Here is a 23415-nt window from a genome sequence, read left to right as displayed (position 1 = left end):
AAGTATCTCATTCAATCGAACGCACAAGTGAATCATCAGTAAAAAATCCGATCAATAAATAAATGTTGTGCATGTTATCGTCGTTTTGGAAAGGCCGCCACCGGAAATGGTGATAGCACCGACAGAAGATAACTCTGCCAAAGATCTATTTTCCAATATATGAGATTTTTTTTTTTTCCTATACGCGAGACACACCACACCACACCATACTTCCCAACTACCTTGCTACGCTATTTTTTTTTCATGGAACGTAGTTGCGTCAAATAACCTGTTCGCCCTAGGCCCTAAATTTTCCTGTACTCTCAATGATGTTTATAAATATGAGAATTTGACAGTTTTACACATCACTCATTAGCAATATCAAACATCCTCGTGACATGTAGATATAAACACCTTCCGTAAATTAAAAACAATTGATAATGATACAAAAATTATTCTTAAATAACGTAAAAAATATTTAATATAAAAAAAGAATAACGATAAAAACGTTATACAGTTGGTCTGAAAAAATGACATCTGGCCAAAGTGGACAAGACCATTCCTTCACCATAAGACAAGAGATACAACGTTTTGAAAGTGTTCATCCATCAATATACGCTATTTACGACCTTATAGATCTTATCTCGGATACACAGATTGCTAAACAAATACGTGAACATGTTGTTGCCATTGAAGGTATGAAAATTCGATGTCTCCAAGTAGAACAGCTGTTTTTCCTGACTAATCAGTTATTGTTATATTTTTATTAATCTTGTTTCTCACTGATTATCAACTAAATTTCCTTATTTGGTCCATTCGATTTTCAGATTCTTTCGTCAATAGTCATGAATGGACACTCGCCAGACACGTTCCGGAGCTACATCTTGGAATTATCGGCTCTTATGAATCAGGAAAATCGGCCCTTGTTCATAGATACCTAACCGGATCTTTTATGCATGAAGAATCCCCAGAAGGAGGACGATTCAAAAAAGAAGTCTTTATTAATGAACAAAGTTATTTATTGCTCATCAGAGATGAAGGGGGGGTACCGGAATCACAGGTATTTACCTCTCAGACAATAACTTGTACAGCAAAATATCTAAGTTTGCGTTGCTCAAATGAAAAAAATACTCATCATGAAGATTCAATTGATTTTTGTAATTACAAAATTCATTGTACAATAAGAGTTATTTCATTTTTTGGACTGATCAGATTGAATAAAGAAACAAAAATTTTGAGACATTAATAAATTATCTACCATGAAAAAATATTTTCTGAACATTTTTTTCCAACGGCATTAAAAGAAAAATAATTTATTTCAGTTTTCTTCTTGGATAGACGCTGTACTACTGGTATTTAGCTTAGCAAGCGAAGAAAGCTTTTCAGTAGTATGCAGTTACTATAATAAAATGTGTTCTTTTCGAAATATGTCCGATGTACCAAAAATCATAGTAGGAGTACAAGGTTCGTTAGAAAAGTTAATTCGATAAGAACCGATATCAATGAACTCAAGAGCTTGTCCATGAATGAATTTTGATTCTATCTCTAGATTCGATCAGTGGCACGAGTCCTCGTGTGATAAAAGATATACAGCCAAGAAAGTTGGCTTGCGACTTGAGATGCCCCTATTATGAAACCTGTGCCATTTATGGCTTAAATGTGGAAGAAGTCTTTGAAGACGGTAATGGAAATTTTAGCTGTCTAATAATATTCAATTTCTCAAATTTATCAGTGGATCTGATAATTGAGCTCTTTTGTTACAGTTTGTCAAAAAATAATCCAAAAATTATCTACCAAACACGCGCGATGTAATGGGCAAAATTTGGGAGATAACGAAACGAAATACTCTATACCTGTGATTTCAAAAACTCTACTGCCACCTACCAAAGATTCGGAAATGGGCAGTCCCTCAAAAGTTAATGTAAGACTTCTCAACACATTATTATATGATTTAAAAAAAATTATTACTACAACTCCTTCGTGCTTCGATACGATGAAATCAGTTGAAAAAAAGAACAACGTCATATACGATTTCCAGCAATTCACTCAAAGAAAAATTTTATTTCTAGATAATGGAAAAAACGGACGAATTCCTCCGCCCAATGCAGGAAAATATCACGCAATGCGAATCCTCGTTATCCAACGATAGCTTTCAATATATTCACAATCAACATGGAGAACTACGCTCATCGATTTTGACTCCGACGACAATCAGGTGATGAGCTCAACGTACATTTGAATTTTAACGATCCCTAATATTTTTTGGCCAAATTGTTTTTTTATGTAACCATTGTTTAAACTTTATTTTGCAATATTAGAAAATTTAGGAGAAAATCGAACATATTTACTCCATCAAAAAAAGAAAAATACAACATGGGAGAAATGGGAGTAGGGAGAGAAATTCCTGCAAAACAAGGATATCTCTTCAAGAGAAGTAGCAAATCACTGAAGGAAAGGAAGAAAAAATATGTCACTCTTTTGGAAGACGGTAGATTGACTTATCATTCGAGTTTGCACGATTATATGAACGACACGAATGGAAAAGAAATACTGCTGCAATATGTGACGGTGAAAGTGCCTGGAAAGACTCCAAAAGGCTCAAAGTCAACTCCGACGCAGGGTATAGAAAAGTTTTTCGAAAATATATTCATACAGTATATATTTTCGAAATATTTCCGAAAATTATTTTCGTTACTTCAAAGCGAATATTAAAATATATATTAAATATCATTTTCAATATTCCGATCCTACAGATGACAGTTTCGAATTTTCTATAATATCGTTGGAGAACAAAACTTGGCATTTTGAAGCCAACAACGCCGAAGATCGCGAGAGTTGGATCACCGCGATCGAGCAACAAATTCTATCAAGTTTACAGAACAGTGACGGTGATAAAAAAAACGAGACCGATGCTTTCAAGATGCATTGTATAAAAAACAAAGTTTCGGGAAATGATGCGTGCGTTGATTGCGGAGCTGCAAGTATGTTTATTCAATTTTTTATGCAAAAAATGTTTGTATTCTTACTTTTTGCATTGGATGAATCTAAATTCTTTTCGAAACTTTCGAGATTATTTTTTTTTCAACTTTGATCATACGTCACTTCCAGATCCAGACTGGGCGAGTCTAAATCTCGGTGTACTCGTATGCATCGAGTGTTCCGGTATACACAGAAACTTGGGTTCGCACATATCGAAAGTGCGATCGTTGGATTTGGACGATTGGTCGTAAGTCTCAATATATCGTATATTTTCATGAAATCTGAAGAATTAATTTTTCTGATGAAAATAACTTTTTCAGTGCAGGACAATTGAGCGTAATGCTGGCCCTTGGAAACGATATCGCTAACGGTGTTTGGGAATACTGCTTGAATGGAAAACAAAAGCCGAATTCTGATTCATCCAGAGAAGAAAAAGAACAATGGATACGATGGAAGTACGAGGAGAAGTTATTTCTACCACCGACTAACCCTAATATATCTCTTGGAAAATTGCTCATTGATTCGGTCTGTCGGTGAGTAACATGAACTTTCACTCGTATCGTTTTTCTTCCAAACTTAGACAAAAGAAAACGAGAATAAAAACTATTCTCTGGAGATATATTTAGATTTCAAAAAACCATCATTGACCAATTTTAATAACGACGAGAATACTTGATTTTTTATTTTCAATCGTATAATTGTATAGCGGTGACATGCGAGCATTCACGTTATGTCTGGCAAAGTGCACTTACGAGGATGTCAATATATCTGTGAGCGCTGAAGATCTTCGGACTCCTTTACATCTTGCATGTGCAACAGGGAATTTAGCGATGGCCCAATTATTAATTTGGGTAAATAAGAAATTTAGAAAAAAACATGTGACGAAAATTCCAGTTCTCTCGGACTAACCCTCCTTTTTTGTTATCATTTTAGCACAAAGCCAATCCACAGAATCTCGATCACGAAGGCCGAACGTGCATGTCTTACGTTAGAGCGTTAGAGAGAACGCTGGACAACTCATCGGACTCGATGGAAATGCAAAAGTTATTGGAGGTACTGGAACAAGCGAGTATATCGAATGTTGAGGAGACATGAGCCAAACAGTATTAACTTGGTTCGGGCCGTGTAAAAAATGAGATGAGACTCGGAGGGAGTTTTTTTAATAGCTAGAACCTGACACAACATTCTGGCAAACCAAACGGTTTCCTATTCCTCTACGTACTTATTTCATCGTGTGATTCACCTAATTGTAAATTTCCCGCATTCTTATTTAACAAATTAATGGAAAAATGGTCAAATCACGCAAGTCATGTGCTCATAGCGATTTGAGAGCATTTTTAACTTTCGTTTTAGTTTCTGACAAATAAATCGCGTGAATTATACATCGTTCTTTGTGTATCCTCGAAAAGGAAATTTTATTTATCGTATACGTGTACTAAATGTGCCCGAATCATAAGTTTAACGTCTCGTCCCGTCTATCGAAGCATTGTTGTTATTATTATTATTACTACTACTATCTAGTTCAGATTTGTTCAACGTAGGACTCGGAGCACCTATCCTCGACTCAAACTAAATTCATCAATTCATTTCGGTAATTTTTTTTTTTTTTTTTTTTTGGAGAACGAATGAAAACGGAGTACGAAGCAATATAAAGTCATTGACGAAACTTTTCGCTGTACGAGACTAAAATAAATCCATAATCAGCACTGTATTATGTGAAACTCACCAGAGGTATATAATTAAGGTAGTTACGGCACTAAGTATTGGTCGCGTGAGTGGGCTGATCGCATTTAAGTTGCCACTAAAAAACGGATATGATTTTTCATACATCATAACTAAGCGTGAACAATTTTGCGAATGCAGTGTTCAGAATTTTTAACATTGCTGAACAATACAATTGTCACAGCGTATTTTTCTTCAATTCTAAGACTCATCAGATATGTGCCTAGTTGCGGTAGCTACCTCACAAATTTGTAATTTCATTATATAAAGTAATGGATTTTCAATGTGGCGACAGTCAACTAACAATCCGGTTCGCATGAATTTTTGCATGACGTAGCTATGTTATATATATATATAAATATATATGAATATGTGTCAGGGTGAATTGATTATTGTCTTTTTATTCTTCAAATTTTCAACTCAACACTTTGTTTTCAAGAATGGTGCCAAATAATATTCAAAAAATTCAATGTTACTTTTATTGTTTATGCAAATAAGTTTGGATTTTATCACAACCTCTAAATCGTTAATGCTCTATGCGTTTTTAAAGTACCTTTTTATATATAATCATGAAAGATTTGAATTTTAATCCACCTCAATTTTGATGTATTTAAAGCTATTGGCACTACTTGAAACAAATCATCCCTCAATAAACGCATATATATTTAACTCGAATGCGAAAGATTTTTTAGCAAGATAATCGAGTGTACGTTGTCAATGACTGAGAAGTACAAAAGCACTCATACATGTAGTTATATTTATACATTGAATGTATTCGAACTATGCTTTTACAATTATCACGTTAACGAACAAAATATATATATATATATATATAGTATGCGATTATTTCTTTTTTCTAACTAATAATGAAATTGGGATTATTATTCGAAACTTCAGCAAGGCCCCTTCATACTTGTTCCTCCGAAGATCGCTTCCAACTTCTTAATTTTCAGAATTTTCTTGCAACCTTGCTTCAGTTGAAGATAAAAAACATCCGAATGGATGTTTTTCATGAAAAAAGTTGTACACCAACTCCACACACGAGTCAATTATTTAATTGATAGCGCATTTTATTCCTCAGTCGATTTAACAAATTTTGTACGAGGACGAAATGACTTTCGTAACGTGGAAACTTTCTTCTCCTTCGATTGGATCATCTGAAGAAAGAAAATGGACTTGATAATAAAACGTAAGTTCGCCTGCTTCATACTAGGCTTCTTAGAGGAACATCAATATTTTGATTGCACTAAATTTGATGTGCTGCGTGTAAATTAGTTTCATTACACACCTGCGTTATAAATATTTGGAGGAAATATTGGCACAAGACTGTAGTATGTCGTAGTTGTAGATTTTCTAGTTTGACGACACGAAGTTAACGTAGCTCGCCACGTATTCGGTAAACTACAAAAAAATCATCAGTTGAATCGTCGTTTTCCAATTTGGCATAAAGTGAAAAACGGAAATAAAAAAAAAATGTAGGAAAGCCAATGCCAGATCTTTTCTTACGCTTTGGCAACTTCTTTTAGCACTGCATTCGATCCCGGTGCTTTCAATGTGTAAATCGGGTTATCGATCAAATCGTTAAAAGATTTAATCGGTGACTCATTTGACGTATACCATTTCATGGTATAATCGAAAAAGGCGTAAGACATGTCCAATCTGCAGGCCAAATTGTTTTGCACGAGAAGCAAAAACTCGAGGCAGATGTGAATTCGAGCCATGGCTGTCAGGAGTGTTCTGAAAGATTCGTGAAATAATGCGAAATGAAAAATTTCATTTCCGACATGATTGAAAAAAAAAAACAAACTAGAAAAAACAATTCTCAACCTATAATTATCAATGTTAAAATCCTCTGTGGAAACGTTTGATAATTTTTCACGCATATTATGCAAATCAGCGAGATTCCCACTCAACAATAAATACTTGTAATCCCGAATCATTTTTTCCATGCCCATATCAATGACAAGTTCCAGTGGAAGACTTCCAGCAAGCGAAGGCACCGTAGCATTTTGGGATGTCAAATCATTTATTAGATTAGCAAGTCGCGTCGGTTGTAATCCGTTTATCTAAATGAAAAACAAAATCATTATTTTTTTTCATTGTTTCATGGAACTTAATCGTGTTACACGTTTCTTAAACGAGGATCTGTCACCTGCGGTTTGTAATGATTATTAACAATTTCTTCAAAAACTGTATGAAGACAATCCGTCATTTGCGCATAATCGCTTGCACCGATGCACAATCGCCAAAGATGATCAGTAAAATCAAGATTTTGTCTAGAGGATAATTCGTTCAAGTTATTTCGCAAAAGGGCATCATCGTCAAACCCTGCAGCGGTATTAAAAGGTCGTTTGTCCTTACGAACTGAGTGATCATCATCATCATCATCATTTTCATAATCAGTATCCCCGCTCAAAAGACGATTCAAATTTTCTAATAAATGTTCCGATTTCTGTAATGATTTAATTTGCGTTATAAGAATTATAAGCATAAAAGTAAATCAAGAAATTTTAAATATTAAAATTCATAAAACATAGTACTATTCCAATCCATTGCTCCAATCGAACTCATTAATTTTAAAACGATTTTTAAGAAAAATACCTTGATGTAAGGAGTGCTGAAACTTTGTGGAAACATCAAGGGCATAACGCTATATCTGGAACTCAAATTTTTTTTCTGATATGTATCAAGAATCATCAAGTACTCGTTGAGCAATAATAGCTGATTCCACAGATCACTCAATGGACTGTCTTTCCATCCAACTGCTACTTCAGCCACCTTGAAAATATATCATGTTCATTTTACTATAGATGAATGCGATTATGGTTCTCTCTAGAGATATTGCACATACCAAATGATTGGAAATTATTCTCGTAGGTGGTAAAAACGACAAAGTATTCCAGCTCAATTCCAAGCCTAAATATCCTTCAAAATTAGTTTTCTCATTCTCTGTCCAGTCTACAGAATTTTTATTGGTCCCAAAAAACTCGTATGTGCTTGATGCAACTACGATTACCTGAAAAACTAGAAATTCAAGCATAATTGCGAAAAGATAGATCGTATGATTAGAATAACAACTAATTTGCTGTATCGTACCTCATGTTCGGACGCAGAAGATAATTTCAAGTGTTCTTCCATCAGTGAGCTGGAATTATGAACTTCCGAAGATCCTACCAAACCTTTGACGCAAACTTTCATAGTGGAAAACCATTCTGACTCTCTAAATGTTCCAAGTAAAACTGTGCTTTCTTTGTCAGAACCATCACAAAGAACAAATACAGGCATTGACCATTTTGCATTGTGACATTCAAGACATAGGTTCAATATGGTACTGAAAATGAAATTCTATTTTCTGTATTTTATTTACAGTTGTATGTAGTACTTCCAATAAACCTAAATAATGAAACTAATAAATTTTGAAGGATTCATAAATTGTTAATCATCTTCCAAAATTGAATCCAAACTTCAAAATTAATATTGCATGGTTTCTATTTACTTTGCTCGAAGTCTAGACAACGGCATGTAGTTTTCTTCATCTTTGGCCCAATTTCTTTTTGTGCTAAGAATTGTAAAATTGAAACTTTCTTCACCAAAAGAGTGTTTCAAGGGTGATCCAGTAACATCATGATCTAAAAAACGTTGAGTGTTCTCATACAGCAAGACACAAATCAAATATTGACATATAGAACAAAAACTTACTTGTTACTTCTAAAGATTCATCTGTTATTTTCGTCAATTCTCGATGCGCAGAATTGATGGTCGATACAATCTGGTATAAAAGAAACGTTTAAAAAAAATTACACTCATTTACAAAATGACTCAAAACAAAATAGAATAATCTACCCACACTTTTGCAGATGAGAAATATTTTTGGACTCTCGCCTAATTGGGGAAAAAGCCTTTCAACATAAGTGAAATGTTTTTCATCAACCACAACAGCTTCACCTTTTAAAACACTGTTTATAATCTGGAATTCGTTCATTGTTTTCTCGAGTATGAATATTTTTTATCAAGTGCAATTTGAATGTGCTCGATATAAACAACAAATGTACGTTATGCGCATTGAACTGATAGAGATACTTGCGCATGTGAGGACAAAAGTTTACGCGGTACTGCTACTAATTGTAAGCGTTAGCCAATAGAACCTGACGATGAGAGTGCACATAAGTTTGCTATTGGTCAGTGGGTTGAGGTTGCTGAAAATCCTATTGCAGTTGACCAATTGAAATCGTTTAACATTCGTCTAGTAACAACGTCACAAAAAACGACACTCCGCTTTTTTTTCAGCCTATTGATATTCAGAAAGTCAGTCAGAGTCAGAACCAGTCAGAACTTGGCTTGCAACAATGGCTGTAAAGAACGGTTATATTTGCTCAACGATGTGATGATCGGACCGAATAAAAAAGTAAACAGTAAATGATTCTAATAAAACAGCGAATCCTTTTCTTCGCGATAGAAAATGAGATGTCCACCGAATCAACTGAGCATTTTGGTGCTCCTCATAATTTGGAGGTTAATTTCCGTTTACGTTGTACAAACGTTTCACGTTCCGGATGAATATTGGCAGTCTTTGGAAGTCGCACACCGTTTAGCATTCGGCTACGGCTACTTGACGTGGGAATGGCAAGCGAAGATTCGAAGTTACATCTATCCCTTTCTCATCTCAATATTGTATCGTATATTGGCGGTACTGGGTTTGGATAGTGTAATGTTACTAACGAATGTGCCAAGGATATTTCAAGCTTTGATTAGCGGCTATGCGGACTACAGGTTTTATATTTGGACACGAAGCAAATGGGCTTTGTTAAGCATCTCTACAAACTGGTTTTGGTATTATTGTGCTACAAGAACCTTAGCTAACAGTCTTGAAACAGCTTTGACGACAATAGCGCTTTCAATTTTTCCGTGGCCTGGTGGAAATTCTCGTGGTTATGGATTTTTGTGGATCGTTGGATTTCTCACTACAACCAGACCGACGGCAGCTGTACTCTGGACTCCGCTCTGCATTTACCACATTTATGCAAATTCCAAGAGACCTCTCGAAATGATAAAAAAATATGTCCTAATCGGATCAGCTACTTTTTTTTACTCAGTCCTTATTGACTCTCTTTGTTATGGCACTTTTGTTATAACACCCTGGGAATTCTTCAAAGTAAACATCCTGAATAGTATTGCTGAATTCTATGGCACACACAATTTCCTGTGGTATTTTATTGTCGGTTTGCCAGTTGTACTCGGCTTACAGGCATTCATTTTTCCTCTCGCTGCTCTTGGAGCTTTCAGAGATTCTTTTTCTCGGCATCAAGATTTATTGATGATTGCTGTTACATGCTGGACTCTTATTGTTTACTCTGCTCTTCCTCACAAAGAGTTTAGATTCATATTGTCTCTCTTACCTATTCTCATTCGTATCAGTACCAACAGAAATAATATTCCACTATCGTTCAGGATCACGGAATTCAGACGAAAAATATTTTTGGGTGTATTTATTATCAGCAACCTTTTACCTGGATTATATATTTGTCTCATTCATCAAAGAGGCTCCCTCGATGTCATGAGATTGTTGCAGTCGGAATTAAAAATTCATAACGCTACAAGTAAAGATCTAATGTTTTTGACACCCTGTCATTCAACTCCCTTGTACAGTCATCTTCATATTAATGTGCCCATAAAGTTTCTCACTTGCGAACCTAATTTGAACAATTTGCCAAATTATCTTGACGAAGCTTATGAGTTCTTCCAGGACCCAATGCTATGGCTAAATACAAAGATAGAGAAAAACAATAATTTTCGTGCTGACATTCTCGTTGTTTTTGATAATCTTTCTCCAAAAATAATACCTTTTCTTAAAAATTACCGATTATTGGCCAAAGTCTTTCATGCCCATTTCCCCCAATCCAATTACGGTGAATACATAGAAGTTTATAAACATAAATGATCAGATCCGATAGATAAATTTATATTCCATCGCATCATCAAAATCGTCTTAGAATTCAAATATCGATCGAAAAATGTAGATACGTTTGTAAAATTAAGATATTTTATGAAATACATCTATTTTTTCATTAAAATTTCTCTAGATATTCATTTCAAAGAAACTCTACTTGTCTTAATTAAAAGCTGCTTGGAAAATGAACACGAGAAAGTTTCTTCCCTCCCCCTCCGCCCCTCTTCCGAAGATAAAACACACAAATGTGGTTCACATAACGATTTTTTTACGAATCCTCCGTATTCATCCCAACTATAGATCTCCCTCGACTAATCTAATTGAAAAGTCTAAATTGTGACGATCGTAAACCTATATTTTTACAATAAATATCATTTTGAGGAGACAGCACGCTCCGGAAAGAATCGAACATTGAGCGCCACTGGTGTCATCACATGATCATCTGTTCTGTTGTTTAGCATGTGATTTGAGCGTCCATGGGTAGCACCAATGTAAATAAGGTGTCAAAGAAAGCAAGTGATGTTTTAATTTTTTATTTGATATAATCAGACGTTATGTATTGTGCCGAATAATGCTGGTTGAGAAAATCTCGAAAAATAAAAAATTATATAAATTGAATATTTCTGACTCATCAATATTAAACGACAGGTTAGTTAACCTCCAAAGCCTTGAAGGTTTTTCATAATTTAGAGAAAAAAGAATGGAAATTGCTCAGAATTTTTTTTTAGAAATGGAAAAAACTATTGAAGATGTGTGCGAAGAACTCGACAAGTTAAGCCTAAGATCATTGGAACTAATGGAGAAAAGAGTGTCAGTGAATATCGAACTGGAAAAACTAATTCGTGAAGGTCATATAGAATTGGCAAAAGCCCGTTACATACGTGGGAAAGAATCAATAGGAATTCTACAAGTACCTCAAGACGGTCAAGTTGATTCCCTTTTTGAATTGGAAAGAAATTTGATCGAAAGAAGAGGCAAAGATTTACCCAATTTCGATATAAGCTTAAAAGCATCAAAGACAAATGGAGAAAAATCGTATGATCCTATCAAGTGGTTTGGTGTTTTGGTTCCACAAAATTTAAAGAGCGCACAAAAAAGATTTCAAGAATCTTTGTATTTTGTTGTTGAAGCTGCTAATATTAATTCCGAACTTGATTCTATTCCTAACGAACTGGAAGCCCTTCGAACACTGAAAAAAAATCTAACTAAATAATTATTTTTTTGATCGATTACTGCCATGTCCGATACGAACAATGTTTATAATAATAAATAAAAAGAAAATTACCACTAAACAACCACTCTGAATTTGCCACTCATTTCTCCCGAATACAAATCTAGGGAATTTCTTTTATCTTTTCCACTACCACCAACCAAACACCAGAGGACCCGCCGTTGGCAGCAGTAAGAACGGTAAGAACTTTCCAGTGAGGATGTCTTTAGGAACGCGCGATCCGATTACTTTCAGAGTGTTTGCCGCCAAAACTTCGCACACTTGTTGGTGTTGTTTTTTCGTTATCCTCTTTGTTTCGTTTTTCCTCCGTTTTTAGTCCCTCCGTTCATTACGTTCCAGTATTATACAATAATCATAAATATTGGGTTTTAATTATATTTACGTTACGTCGTAAAATAAGTTTTCAAAATGGTGAGTAGAAAAAGCCATATAAATTTTATCGTTTCAAACCTCAATTCAACATTTCTGGGATGTTACTTTTTGCTTTTACAAAGTTTCATTAATCCATTTTAAATGCGTTATTTCCAGTATGTTTTTTGCAATTTCATTTTCTTTGTATTTGCAATTCAGAGTCAAGCAAGTTCTCCAGTAAGGTCTGACAGGAATCGCGATGCGATGACCTCGCCAGCTCCTTCGATAGATGAGCCCTTTGAGAATGAAGGAGAGTTGCTCGGTGACGAGCCTGCAAACGATATGATTGAAGAAGACGATGGAGAGGAATTGTTCGGAGACAACATGGAAGCGTGCGTAATTTTACTCAAAATATTTCCAAAGTCTATCATTTATCCATATAATTTGAAAACATTAGATTTCTACGCTTTAATCATTCAAATGGAAATTATCAAATGTTTTTATTTACATTAAAAAATATTTTTGCAAGTAGAATTATAAACTGAAATTTTATGAAATAAAAATTTTCCTTATGGTCAAAGAATTTATCAAGAGTCCAAGAATAATCAAAATTTAAATGAAATTCCACAGTCAAATGTTCTTCTGGTCAAGAATTCAGACAAAATTGAAACAAGTCAGTTGTACTAATAATTAAGCTTGCAATTGATACTTGTTATGCAGTGATTACCGACCAATGTCAGCTCTAGACCGATATGATCCAGCTATGATGGATGACGAGGAATATTCTGATATATCTCAAGCGGATCGTGTAGCTGCAGAGGCAACAATGAGAAGGCGAGATCGAGATGCTGGAATTATTACAGACGACAGGGATCTTCTTTATGGTAAGTATAAAAAATGAGAGCACATTCCTTTCAAAGGAGTTGAATTAATACTTTTTTTCAATTTTAGATGAAAGCGACGAAGATGAAACGCAAATCCGAAAACGTAGAATGGCTGAAAAAGCTGCTACCGGTGAAATGGAAGATACCGAAGTAAATAATAAGAATTTATTTGAAAAAAATGATCAAAAGAGTCGCCTGTCAATCTGTATCAAATAACCATTGTTATCAATTCGTAGATGGTCGAATCAATCGAAAATCTCGAAGACACAAAAGGTCATACGGTCAAAGAATGGGTCATGATGCTGGGACCTCGAACTGAAATTACCAATCGTTTCAAGAGTTTTTTGCGAACTCATACCAACGAAACTGGGCATTATATGTACAGAGAGCGTATAAGACACATGTGCGAGAGTAATCAGGTATTTTTTAAAAACTAGTGAAAAATTCTATATTCTTTGGGGTTAGGAAGATTTCACTCATATTGTTCATTTTATTTATTTAATTATTCTTTTTCTCTGTTCACAGTCAAGTTTTGTCGTTGAGTTCCCAATTCTCGCGAGCAAGGAACATGTTCTCGCTTATTTTTTGCCCGAAGCACCGTATCAAATGTTAGAAATTTTTGACGCCGTCGCAAAGGAGCTTGTGCTCACGATCTTTCCGAGTTACGAGAGAGTCACGTCGGAAATTCACGTCAGGATATCAGAATTGCCATTGATCGAGGAACTTCGCACTTTTCGTAAATTGCATTTAAATCAGTTGGTCCGTACACTTGGTGTTGTGACCGCAACTACCGGAGTATTGCCGCAATTATCAGTCGTCAAGTACGATTGTACTAAATGCGGTTACGTCCTTGGCCCTTTCGTTCAGTCACACATAACTGAAATAAAACCAGGCTCTTGTCCAGAATGTCAAAGCATGGGACCGTTCATGGTGAATATATTGAGATAATTTTTTGCCCATTTAAACTCAATGTGACACAATAATCGAGTTCTTTTCAGCTTTTTCAAATATTCAATAACTATAACTTAAAAAAAAATAAACATTCAAAATTATTGCATCTTTCCGGCATTCAATATTTCAGATCAACATGGAACAAACGATATATCGCAATTATCAGAAAATCACCCTTCAAGAGTCTCCAGGACGTATTCCAGCTGGTAGAATCCCACGGAGCAAAGATTGCATTCTTTTATCGGACCTCTGTGATCGTTGTAAACCCGGTGATGAGGTTGATATCACGGGAATTTATACGAACAGTTACGACGGTTCATTGAACACCGAACAGGGTTTTCCAGTCTTTTCCACTGTACTTTTCGCAAATCATCTTCACGTCAAGGATTCAAAAGATATCGTCGAATCACTCACCGAAGAAGACATCAGCAGCATTCTTGCTCTCAGTAAAGATCACAGAATCGCGGATAGAATAGTCGCCAGTATAGGGCCCTCGATTTATGGCCACGATTACATAAAACGCGCACTCGCACTCGCTATATTCGGTGGCGAAGCGAAAAATCCTGGTAAAGAAAAATGTTTTTCGGATTCGTAAAAAATATATTAGATCGTTTTATTTTTTGCTTATTTCAACTTTTAATATTGATGAAAATATCAAAACTTTTTTTCAGGCAACAAGCACAAAGTTCGAGGTGACATAAATGTGCTGCTCTGTGGTGATCCCGGAACGGCAAAATCGCAATTTTTGAAATACGTCGAAAAAATCGCACCAAGGGCAGTTTTCGCAACGGGACAAGGAGCATCAGCTGTTGGTCTGACAGCCTACGTTCGGAGATCGCCCACAACGAGAGAATGGACGCTCGAAGCAGGAGCTTTGGTGCTCGCGGATCACGGAGTTTGTTTGATCGACGAATTTGACAAAGTGCGAAAATGAAATTTTTTAACTCAAATTCCATTTGCAGAATATTTTATTCGAAAAAGCGACATTCTTTTTACGTGCAGAGTTTTATACTATGCTCTTCCGCAGATGAATGATCAAGACAGAACGTCGATTCATGAAGCTATGGAACAACAAAGTATCTCTATCTCAAAAGCAGGAATCGTAACTTCGCTTCATGCACGTTGTTCCGTAATTGCAGCATCAAATCCAATCGGTGGCCGATACGATCCCAGTATGACTTTCTCTGAAAACGTGAGTAATAGAAAAAAAGTAGTTACTCCAAAAAGAAAATTCTCTTTATCTGGTAAATTCTGAAGTGAATTGGATTCGATAATGTTTTCAGGTGGATTTGTCGGAGCCGATTATTTCACGTTTCGATGTCCTCTGTATAGTAAAGGATGAAGTTGATCCGATGCAGGACAAGCATTTGGCTAAATTCGTGGTAAACTCTCACATTCGTCACCACCCATCGAACGTGGGTAAAACCATGAACGAGGATCCAGAGGACCATTCAAACGATCTTTCTATACCTCAGGATCTTCTCAAAAAATACATCGTTTACGCCAAACAAAATATTCATCCCAAGCTCACCAATGTTGATCAGGACAAAGTAGCCAAGTTGTACAGTCAATTGAGACAAGAGAGTCTTGTAAGTGTGTTTCCACGTAGAAATGTAATTTCATTAGAAAAAAAATGTTCCTATACATTTTTTCTGTTGAATATTCGCTACATTTTCAAAGTATCGAACTACGACTTCGTGCATGAACTGCTAACAACAAGACAATTTTTGATCAATGAGTATTTTTGTCACACAGGCAACCGGAAGTCTGCCTATAACTGTGCGTCACATCGAGAGTATAATTCGTATGGCTGAAGCGAGTGCAAAGATGCATTTACGAGACCACGTCCGCGAAGATGACGTCAATCTTGCTATCAGAATGGCACTCGACAGTTTTGTCGATACGCAAAAGTATTCCGTAATGAAGAGTATGAGACAGGTAAAAACGAAACATGCATGAAAAGATCTCAGAAGGGCATCAACGTTTTTTAGCACGATTATATTGAATTTATGTCCGAGGACTTGGCAAATTTCGATTATATACTTCTAACGACATTATCGTTTTTGCAGACATTCCAAAAATACCTCACATTCAAGAAAGATCACAGTGAACTTCTCTACTACATTTTGAGGCAATTGACGCTCGACCAACTGGCCTTCCAGAGAGCCAGACGAGGGAGCAATGTATCGGTTATTGAAGTCAACGAAAAAGATCTTTTGGATAGGGTAAGCTTCAAACTCCACTGTAATTTTCGTAACCGATCAATAACGAATATTACCAAGAATCCGAAATGAAATTTCATTCGAGAAAAATTCAACGAATTTTTATACTTTATCATTTCTTGAATTGCAGGCGAGACAAATCGATGTGCACAATCTAGTGCCGTTCTATGAGAGCGACATATTCAAGACAAACAATTTCACGTACGACAAAAAGCGTAAAGTGATCGTGCAAACGCTTCCCGAATGTGTAGACGACTAAACAATCAAATAAATAATAAGCAAATCGACTCATTATAATAAACATTTTTATACGTACACATGTGTGAATAAAATAACTTTTTTTTTAATACGTGTATTGTTTTCTTTAGTCACTAGAAATGAGATGGCTTCCACCGAAGGACTTATCTGTCAATAATTACTTACAAAAATCATTAGAGTTTATTCTTTTCATCATTGCTATTTTGATTTCTTACAAGAATTATAATTAAATTATGTACGTCCACTTTTTCGTATAGTCGATTTATAATAGAATTATATAACTAGCGAATATTAACGAGATTTTTTTTTACGACGATTTTCTTTAATGCTTCTACTACTGCTAGTACTACTGCTGCTAGAACTACTGGAATCACTGTCACTAGAGTCTGATTCACTGTCCGATGAGGAACTTGATGTGTCACTAGAGCTACCCTCGCTGCTACTGCTACTACTGCTGCTGCTGCTGCTACTGCTACTCGAAGAATCCGAATCGCTCGAGCTTGATTCTGCCTTCCTCTTCTTCTTTGATTTTTTTATCTCTGCTTTTTTCGGTTGTTCTCTGAAGCATATGAACAAAATAAACAATATGAAAATATGAAGTATATTAAAAATAATAAATATTCTATTCGTAATATCCATGATGACACTAAAGTTTACAACATTGGAGTCCAACGAGATGATGTAAAAAATCCTCCAATTATTCCAATAATTCTGCAATTTTGTTCCCTGCTGAATTTGCAATTAGTAGTTTTTCAACCTGCACCGATACTTTGTGAAATAAAAGTTTGATGAATTACAAATGTTTTTTCCATTCATTTTGTTGGACTCCGACGTTGCAAACTTCAGTGTCGTATATTCATGGAAACTCACTGAATTTACCGCTATAAAAAACGACCTGAATAGTCAGAATCTCAAATCTAAATCAAGATTATCCACTCAGATTTTTTTCAATATATTTTTCATGTGAAAAGTATAAAATTCAGTGGCAGCCGATCAATCGGTAGTTCGAAATTCATCTAACAAAAGTATTTTATTCGCCAATGTTAAATTTTAATGCTGTGCTGAATTATGATTATGTTCCCTTACTACTAAAAAAGATATTGCATAGAACTATTGTTAAAAATTTTCTGAAATAAAAATTGAAGAGGATGTCTTTGAATGTTTGACTAATAAAATGAGTAAAAAAATGTTTAGACACAATGGTCTTGAAAATACAATCAAGTGTGTTTTTTGTCTTCTGTATGATAAAAAAAGTATTGCAATTATCATAATAAAATAATATGAGTAGTAAAAGAAATAATGAATTAGGAAAAATTACGTTTTCTCTTCTTCTTGTTCCTTGATAGCTTTTTTCAGTCGAACAGTCCTCGATGATCTATGTACATATTTTCTCTTCCCCTTACACTCGTAACTCCAATGGCCCATTTCCAGACACTTTTGACATCGCATTCCTTGAGGATAAGGATTACTGTGGAATTTAATAATACAAATTTTATATCCAAAATAAATTCTAATATTTGGCTTTTTCTTAACAATAGTTGTGTTCGGCCACCATATGAGCCAAGCGTTATTAACCTCAAAGGCAACATACCGGGAAAATCTGATTGTGCTTGTAATTGATGGTGATACTCACGTTTTCTTCATCAATTTTACATGACTCGGATACATCGTTATTGTAGATTTGTAACCAGTTTTTATTAATACGCATTCACTGTTATAATAACACACCGTAGCAATATAAACGTTGTATACTGACTTCTTCGGTTTACACATATAATGTATATATATAGGTATATATTGCGTGAGGTGCTCGAATCACGGCGGCGTCAACGCCGTCAACCATGTTGTGGCGGTTCGCGGTCCACATATTTACGTTACACGGACGGACGTGTTAAATGCTTGTATACAAACATATCAATTTTTACATCGCGCTAACTTTGAACATCAATCGCTCTTCTATTTAAATTTGTCGTGCTGAAAAATTAAGCAATCGAAATTTGGAACAACGATGTCGGTATGAATTCCAAGAAAGAATATACTGAAATTAAAAGCTGCAGTAGCTGCTCGATGTCGAATATTGAAACGAAGTCAACACGAGCCCTGCCATACTGCATACGACGTCCTTTTTTCAATACTGTTATCCAAGATTTTATATAATCTTTCTTTTTTTTACATATCCATGTTTTGAAGAACTCGTTGATTTTCACATTTTTATTGTAGCACATATATTTTTCCTCGTAAATCATAAAAACTTTTTTATCTCAATACCGATATCGACACTGAAAAAAAGACGATGAAGAGCCCGTGTAAGGAGGAAATTCTTAAATCAACTGTAAAATCGAGTGCGATCGAGTTATCACTACAAAAATTAACGAGAAAAATTTTCGAGGTAGAAATGCATCAAAAAATCGCTAACAAGACCGAATCGGAACTTCGGCAGAAGGAAAAAGAAGAAATTAACGAAATGCGAAAACTGGTATTTGCACATAAGTGACCCAATGTACTTTCTAAAAATCATCCGATGAAAATTGAACTTTCATTTTCCAGGAAGAAATGGAATACAAAAAATTGGAGAGAATGGAAAGTTTTTGCGATAAAACATGGAGATTTTCGACGTCGAACAATCTTCTTACTCTCTTTAACAAATATTTGAAAATACCGAGATACGCTTACCGTAAAGAGCTCGCATTTGACATTGACCCGAACATGTTGAAATTGAAGAGCGAGAGAGACCAACTGAGAACGGAGTTGGCTGAAAAAAGTTCCAGGGCTCAGGACCTCGAGGGGAATTTATCTGATTTGAAAATTCAGTTACAAAACTTGGAATCGTATCGTTATGATAACCCAGAAATAATTCGGTACTAAAATTCATCCGACATTTCTATTTGATTGTTTTTATTTGGAATGACAAAAAATCTATATATTTTTCAGTTTGAAAAAGAACATTGAAGACTATCAACAAAAAATTGAATGCCTAAATTCAAAAATATCAAAATTAGAAATGGGAGCTCCGGTCAAAGAAGAAAATGGTGAACTCGTCGTCGATGAATTCGAGAATAAAAAATTTGAATTCATAAGAGCGTCCGAACTGATTGAAAAATCAGAAACAATTCAAAGCCCAAAAAAATGCAAGTTCAAAGTGAAAAAAGAAAGCGGCGTGTCACGGAAATTATCGAGTTTACGAGGAACGAATCGCGGTCAATAATCAAAAAATATTTTTATCGACCAAGAATCGTGTTAGGAATAAAAGGTGATATTCGAAATTAAAAAAAAAAACAGTGCCGACATTAATTCATTTTTAATACATTTGTATATTTAGAAATATTTATACAGTAATATTCATCTTTTTTGTTTCATCCTTCTCGCCGTTGTTTTTTCTTTTCTTTTCATTTTCCAAAACATACACTGAGTTACATGTTAATATTACGTATTAAATAATACACACAATTTTTTCGCCCGACAGGCTCACTCTCAACATCGTTGAAGAAAAAAATCGTTTGCGACTACCACAGAGTATCGGTTCGGAAATTTTTCATTTCTCTTTTGTTCTCTCTTGTTTCCTTGAATAAATTGTTTTTCCAGCGCATTGAATGCGAGGAAGTGAAGTTTTGTTTGTTTGTTTGTTTTTCTATCAAAAGACGAACAACGATATACAAAAAGCGAGAAAAATACGAAGGAACGAGGGTTATTCGTAAATCGCGTGTTTTTTCTTCGTCAAGATTCGTGGAAGAAGGTTCTATAAATGAGAACGGATTACATAGAAAAATCGACTAATGGCACTCGCTTGACTTATTTTCTCGAGGATCGATTATCAAAAGATTATTTATTACTTCTGGATCTCTGTCGATTGTTTGCAGTCAGAAAATAAAAATTGGAAAAAAAAATAGAAAATTTATACTGAGAATACCAATGACTCGATGAAGCGGTGATCCGTCAGCCGCGTGAGTGCGAGGTCGACATATCCGAAGCGTAGAACACACCTTTTCTCGGAATATCGAGTGCGTCCGTACAGGCTTTGTGTCCACTCTTCGAGCGACCGCCCCAGACTGACTGAGAAATCACCTTGGGACATGAACGCGCGACGAAACGAGAATAAGTTTGGGGAAGAGTTTTTCGAGCGGTTTTTTTTAATACACATAATTAATCGTACGTAATAATAATAATAATAATAATAATAATAATAATAATAATAATATACTAAATACCATTTTTTCAATATGTATATAATATCGGCAACGACGTATCGATGCAGCACTTCCGCGTGTGCGTGCTGCGTGCTCGCACAATTTTTACTTTTTTTTTTCACGATTCTGAATAATCGACCTCTTTTGTTGTTATTAATTTTTTTTATAAAAAATACCTTTCGCGTCGACGAGATAGTTTCGAAATCTGTTACCTCGAACCGAACGAACGAGATGAGAAAATGAAATTAATAGGATCATCCTCATTCGAATGAAATTCGAAAAGAAACAAAATCTTTGTAATACTATTTTATATTCGAGAAAAAGAAGAAACAAAAGAAAAATTGTGATTCAAGCAAATGCAGGAAATTTCGAATGATCGTCAAGGGCAAAAGGGCTCGCATAAACCTACGTTCAACCATTTAGCCCATAAACTCATAGCGTGCAGTGCGTTATTTGAGTATTGTAACGAGAATATAGAAACGTCGAGTTTCAAAGCTCGCTAATATTCGTATGTAATTTTGAAGGAACGATGAAAAACTTAATTTATAATACTGTTTATGAGATATTTAAAATTCAAGCGATATTTGGTTATTCCAAACGATTTCGCACCATTCCGTCTTTTATTCGAATGCTGACAATCGCTTTAAGGATGTGCGCGCTTTTGGTAATCGTCGAATCACGCGATAAAAATAACGTTTTTCAATCAACAATTTTCTTTGTTGAGCGAAGACTGAACGGAATAAAATACAAAACAATCATCATTTTTGTGAGCGTAACACGGAACGATGCTAACACTGTTTATCGTGTAGCGGCACGATAGTAATAATGGAAAAATCACTTTACAACATTTCAAAAGGAGATCTATCGTTTCGCACCTATCGATTGCACTTTGAAAAACAATTTTTTTTCTTTTCCTTTGTTTTTATTTTCTTTTTTCTTTTCGTTCACGAGAAATAACACTTTTCGACGATAATTAACGAACAAATCGTAATCAATGCTCGTGTCATTGTATACATTTACGTTTAACACGAAACGATGAATAAAATAAACAGAGTTGTGCGTGTACATATTTTTGTCTCATCTTAATATCTACATACGAAGCACGGAGAATTTTTCTTCGATCCTTTCTCCTCTCACTCTCTTTCCTTTCTCAAATACGGAGAAGTATTTTAAATCGAAGAAAGAGCGACTCGACTCGCTCCGAGTCAACGAACCAGAGAGTGCAACTTGAAAAAAAAACGACTTTTTTCCAGAGAGAAATCGTCAGGGGAAGATTCGTGTATTCTTTTTCAAGGTTGCTCAAGGATATACATGTGCGTCGTACTAGTCAATTGACAGTCTTTTCATATTTTTTTTTCAAGGTATTAACTCGGTCACTCATATACAGCACAATTTTAGTAAAAAAAAAACGTTATCTTCATAATAATGTTTAAACTGAGTTCATTGCAGAAAATATTTCATTCAGAGTCTTTCACACGATTCGATAGTAGACTGCGAAAAGGCAACGTTTGACGAAGTTGAACGTAGTCACCTCACAGATTAGATCGATCACCGCGTACATAACCCTAAAAAGTACAGCTGTCACTTCCGTCGACAATATGATTTAGGTTGCGCTGTACGTGACAGGTGGCGTATAGGCCTGCAAAATTTCAAGATTCTGTAACCATTTGTCGTCTTCGACTCAATATTTCTAGTTCAATCTTTGACATCTAATTTAGAAATATATCAAATTTTGAGTTGAAGATGGCCGAAGGGAGTCACTGCGGCCATAAGCGACGTGTTAATTTCTGTGCTTTTCGACTGTCAATATTTCGAGCAAACAGTCGATAAGGGGTCTTGAAATTTCACAGGCATAGAAAAGAAATCTTGGGTTGTGAGACATGAACAAGATTAAAGTGCTATCTAAAAACAGCCCTCGCGCCTGTACATCCTTAAGCACTCGTCAATCGTGTTGTTCCTCGTGCGTTGCTTTTTTCGCCCATTCCCCTTTTTTCTCTCTTATATTTCTCTTGCGGTTTTTTTTCTTCGTTTCATTAAAGTTTAGAAGATAAGGCTCCGTTTACGTAACAATTACATACATACAGCGTTCCAACGATTTAAAATGCAGGTACATATAGAAAAATGGCTTTGCTCGTGTATATAACAAAATATTTTTTTGTTTCCCGTATCTCGAAGATATCGGTGTTCAACGGCTTTAATTAATTGTTTATATATCTACGTTTTAACGCGGAAATAGCGTGAAAATGTTCTCACAGCGTTGTCTCCGTGGAGCGGATTAATTATTTTAATTTTTTTCTTCTCTTCCGTGTCTTCTTTTCTCACTTGACGTTTTTTTCACGTGTTCATAGATTTTTAGCAATTTTGTTCAGAACCGTAAACGCTTATTCTAGCTGGAACGAAGAGCTTTTAAAGATAAATCGCATCGATCTTTTTTTCGGTCTCTACCAATCGCTTCTTTGTACGACTCCAAATCGAGGGAACCATCGCCGCCTAACGATTATATTACGAAGCTTTGCATCTTCGAGGGAGGATTATCTTTCACAGGTTTTTTCCACTCTTCTCTGGCCCATCGAATTTTTTTTTTCACCTAATTTTTCTTCCGCCACAATCTCCCTCCCTTCGGGTCATTACTCGAGAGACTGTCATCATTTTTTCATCATTTTCAACACCTGTCTCGCCAAATCGCTTTCATATTTTACGCGCAAGC

General features: G+C 35.3%; 7 protein-coding genes across 10 annotated transcripts; 5 read left to right on the top strand and 2 right to left on the bottom strand.

Annotated features, from left to right (window-relative positions):
* The first annotated feature begins 241 nt into the window (after window positions 1–241).
* Window positions 242–4340, top strand: CenG1A (Centaurin-gamma-1A). Of its 2 annotated transcripts, XM_043415653.1 has the most exons (13): window positions 246–379; window positions 497–675; window positions 807–1039; window positions 1302–1443; window positions 1529–1660; window positions 1743–1900; window positions 2049–2194; window positions 2298–2599; window positions 2733–2960; window positions 3088–3205; window positions 3279–3491; window positions 3665–3809; window positions 3892–4340. In XM_043415653.1, exons 2-13 carry the CDS (start codon window positions 510–512, stop codon window positions 4051–4053), a joined length of 2145 nt encoding a protein of 714 aa, XP_043271588.1. In that variant the 5' UTR covers window positions 246–379; window positions 497–509; the 3' UTR covers window positions 4054–4340. The 2 variants fall into 2 exon arrangements, with proteins under 2 accessions (XP_043271587.1, XP_043271588.1); XM_043415652.1 differs by having other exon boundaries at window positions 242–675.
* A 1077-nt stretch (window positions 4341–5417) lies between these two features.
* On the bottom strand, window positions 5418–8800 carry Zwilch (zwilch kinetochore protein). Its single transcript, XM_043415657.1, has 11 exons — window positions 8528–8800; window positions 8380–8449; window positions 8177–8309; window positions 7777–8011; window positions 7532–7696; window positions 7282–7458; window positions 6833–7132; window positions 6508–6746; window positions 6187–6417; window positions 5969–6081; window positions 5418–5837 (listed from the first exon to the last, which is right to left on the bottom strand). Exons 1-11 carry the CDS (start codon window positions 8660–8662, stop codon window positions 5767–5769), a joined length of 1869 nt encoding a protein of 622 aa, XP_043271592.1. The 5' UTR covers window positions 8663–8800; the 3' UTR covers window positions 5418–5766.
* Window positions 8801–9004: 204 nt separating this feature from the next.
* On the top strand, window positions 9005–10751 carry PIG-B (phosphatidylinositol glycan anchor biosynthesis class B). Its single transcript, XM_043415659.1, has one exon. It carries the CDS (start codon window positions 9140–9142, stop codon window positions 10616–10618), a length of 1479 nt encoding a protein of 492 aa, XP_043271594.1. The 5' UTR covers window positions 9005–9139; the 3' UTR covers window positions 10619–10751.
* Window positions 10752–11133: 382 nt separating this feature from the next.
* On the top strand, window positions 11134–11922 carry LOC122408705 (coiled-coil domain-containing protein 115-like). The gene is made up of 2 exons (XM_043415669.1): window positions 11134–11275; window positions 11356–11922. The coding sequence occupies exon 2, from the start codon at window positions 11358–11360 to the stop codon at window positions 11838–11840; it is 483 nt and encodes a 160-aa protein (XP_043271604.1). The 5' UTR covers window positions 11134–11275; window positions 11356–11357; the 3' UTR covers window positions 11841–11922.
* A 127-nt stretch (window positions 11923–12049) lies between these two features.
* Window positions 12050–16613, top strand: Mcm2 (DNA replication licensing factor Mcm2). The gene is made up of 13 exons (XM_043415648.1): window positions 12050–12269; window positions 12429–12601; window positions 12930–13093; window positions 13161–13243; window positions 13330–13512; window positions 13619–14023; window positions 14175–14610; window positions 14716–14966; window positions 15072–15236; window positions 15328–15633; window positions 15800–15982; window positions 16114–16269; window positions 16397–16613. The coding sequence occupies exons 1-13, from the start codon at window positions 12267–12269 to the stop codon at window positions 16523–16525; spliced, it is 2637 nt and encodes an 878-aa protein (XP_043271583.1). The 5' UTR covers window positions 12050–12266; the 3' UTR covers window positions 16526–16613.
* A 68-nt stretch (window positions 16614–16681) lies between these two features.
* On the bottom strand, window positions 16682–18381 carry LOC122408703 (zinc finger CCHC domain-containing protein 10-like). Its single transcript, XM_043415666.1, has 3 exons — window positions 18158–18381; window positions 17843–17992; window positions 16682–17083 (listed from the first exon to the last, which is right to left on the bottom strand). Exons 1-3 carry the CDS (start codon window positions 18295–18297, stop codon window positions 16816–16818), a joined length of 558 nt encoding a protein of 185 aa, XP_043271601.1. The 5' UTR covers window positions 18298–18381; the 3' UTR covers window positions 16682–16815.
* A 12-nt stretch (window positions 18382–18393) lies between these two features.
* On the top strand, window positions 18394–20702 carry LOC122408701 (uncharacterized). Of its 3 annotated transcripts, none has more exons than XM_043415665.1 (4): window positions 18394–18538; window positions 18918–19000; window positions 19072–19382; window positions 19456–20702. In XM_043415665.1, the coding sequence occupies exons 2-4, from the start codon at window positions 18920–18922 to the stop codon at window positions 19727–19729; spliced, it is 666 nt and encodes a 221-aa protein (XP_043271600.1). In that variant the 5' UTR covers window positions 18394–18538; window positions 18918–18919; the 3' UTR covers window positions 19730–20702. The 3 variants fall into 3 exon arrangements, with proteins under 3 accessions (XP_043271600.1, XP_043271598.1, XP_043271599.1); XM_043415663.1 differs by having other exon boundaries at window positions 18815–19000; XM_043415664.1 differs by having other exon boundaries at window positions 18394–18830.
* The last annotated feature ends 2713 nt before the right edge of the window (window positions 20703–23415 follow it).

Source organism: Venturia canescens, chromosome 4 (assembly GCF_019457755.1).
Source record: "Venturia canescens isolate UGA chromosome 4, ASM1945775v1, whole genome shotgun sequence".
In the NCBI taxonomy this organism is placed as follows: Eukaryota; Metazoa; Arthropoda; class Insecta; order Hymenoptera; family Ichneumonidae; genus Venturia; species Venturia canescens.
Note: the sequence above shows the minus strand (reverse complement) of the source record. Positions and strands in the feature narration are given on the sequence as shown.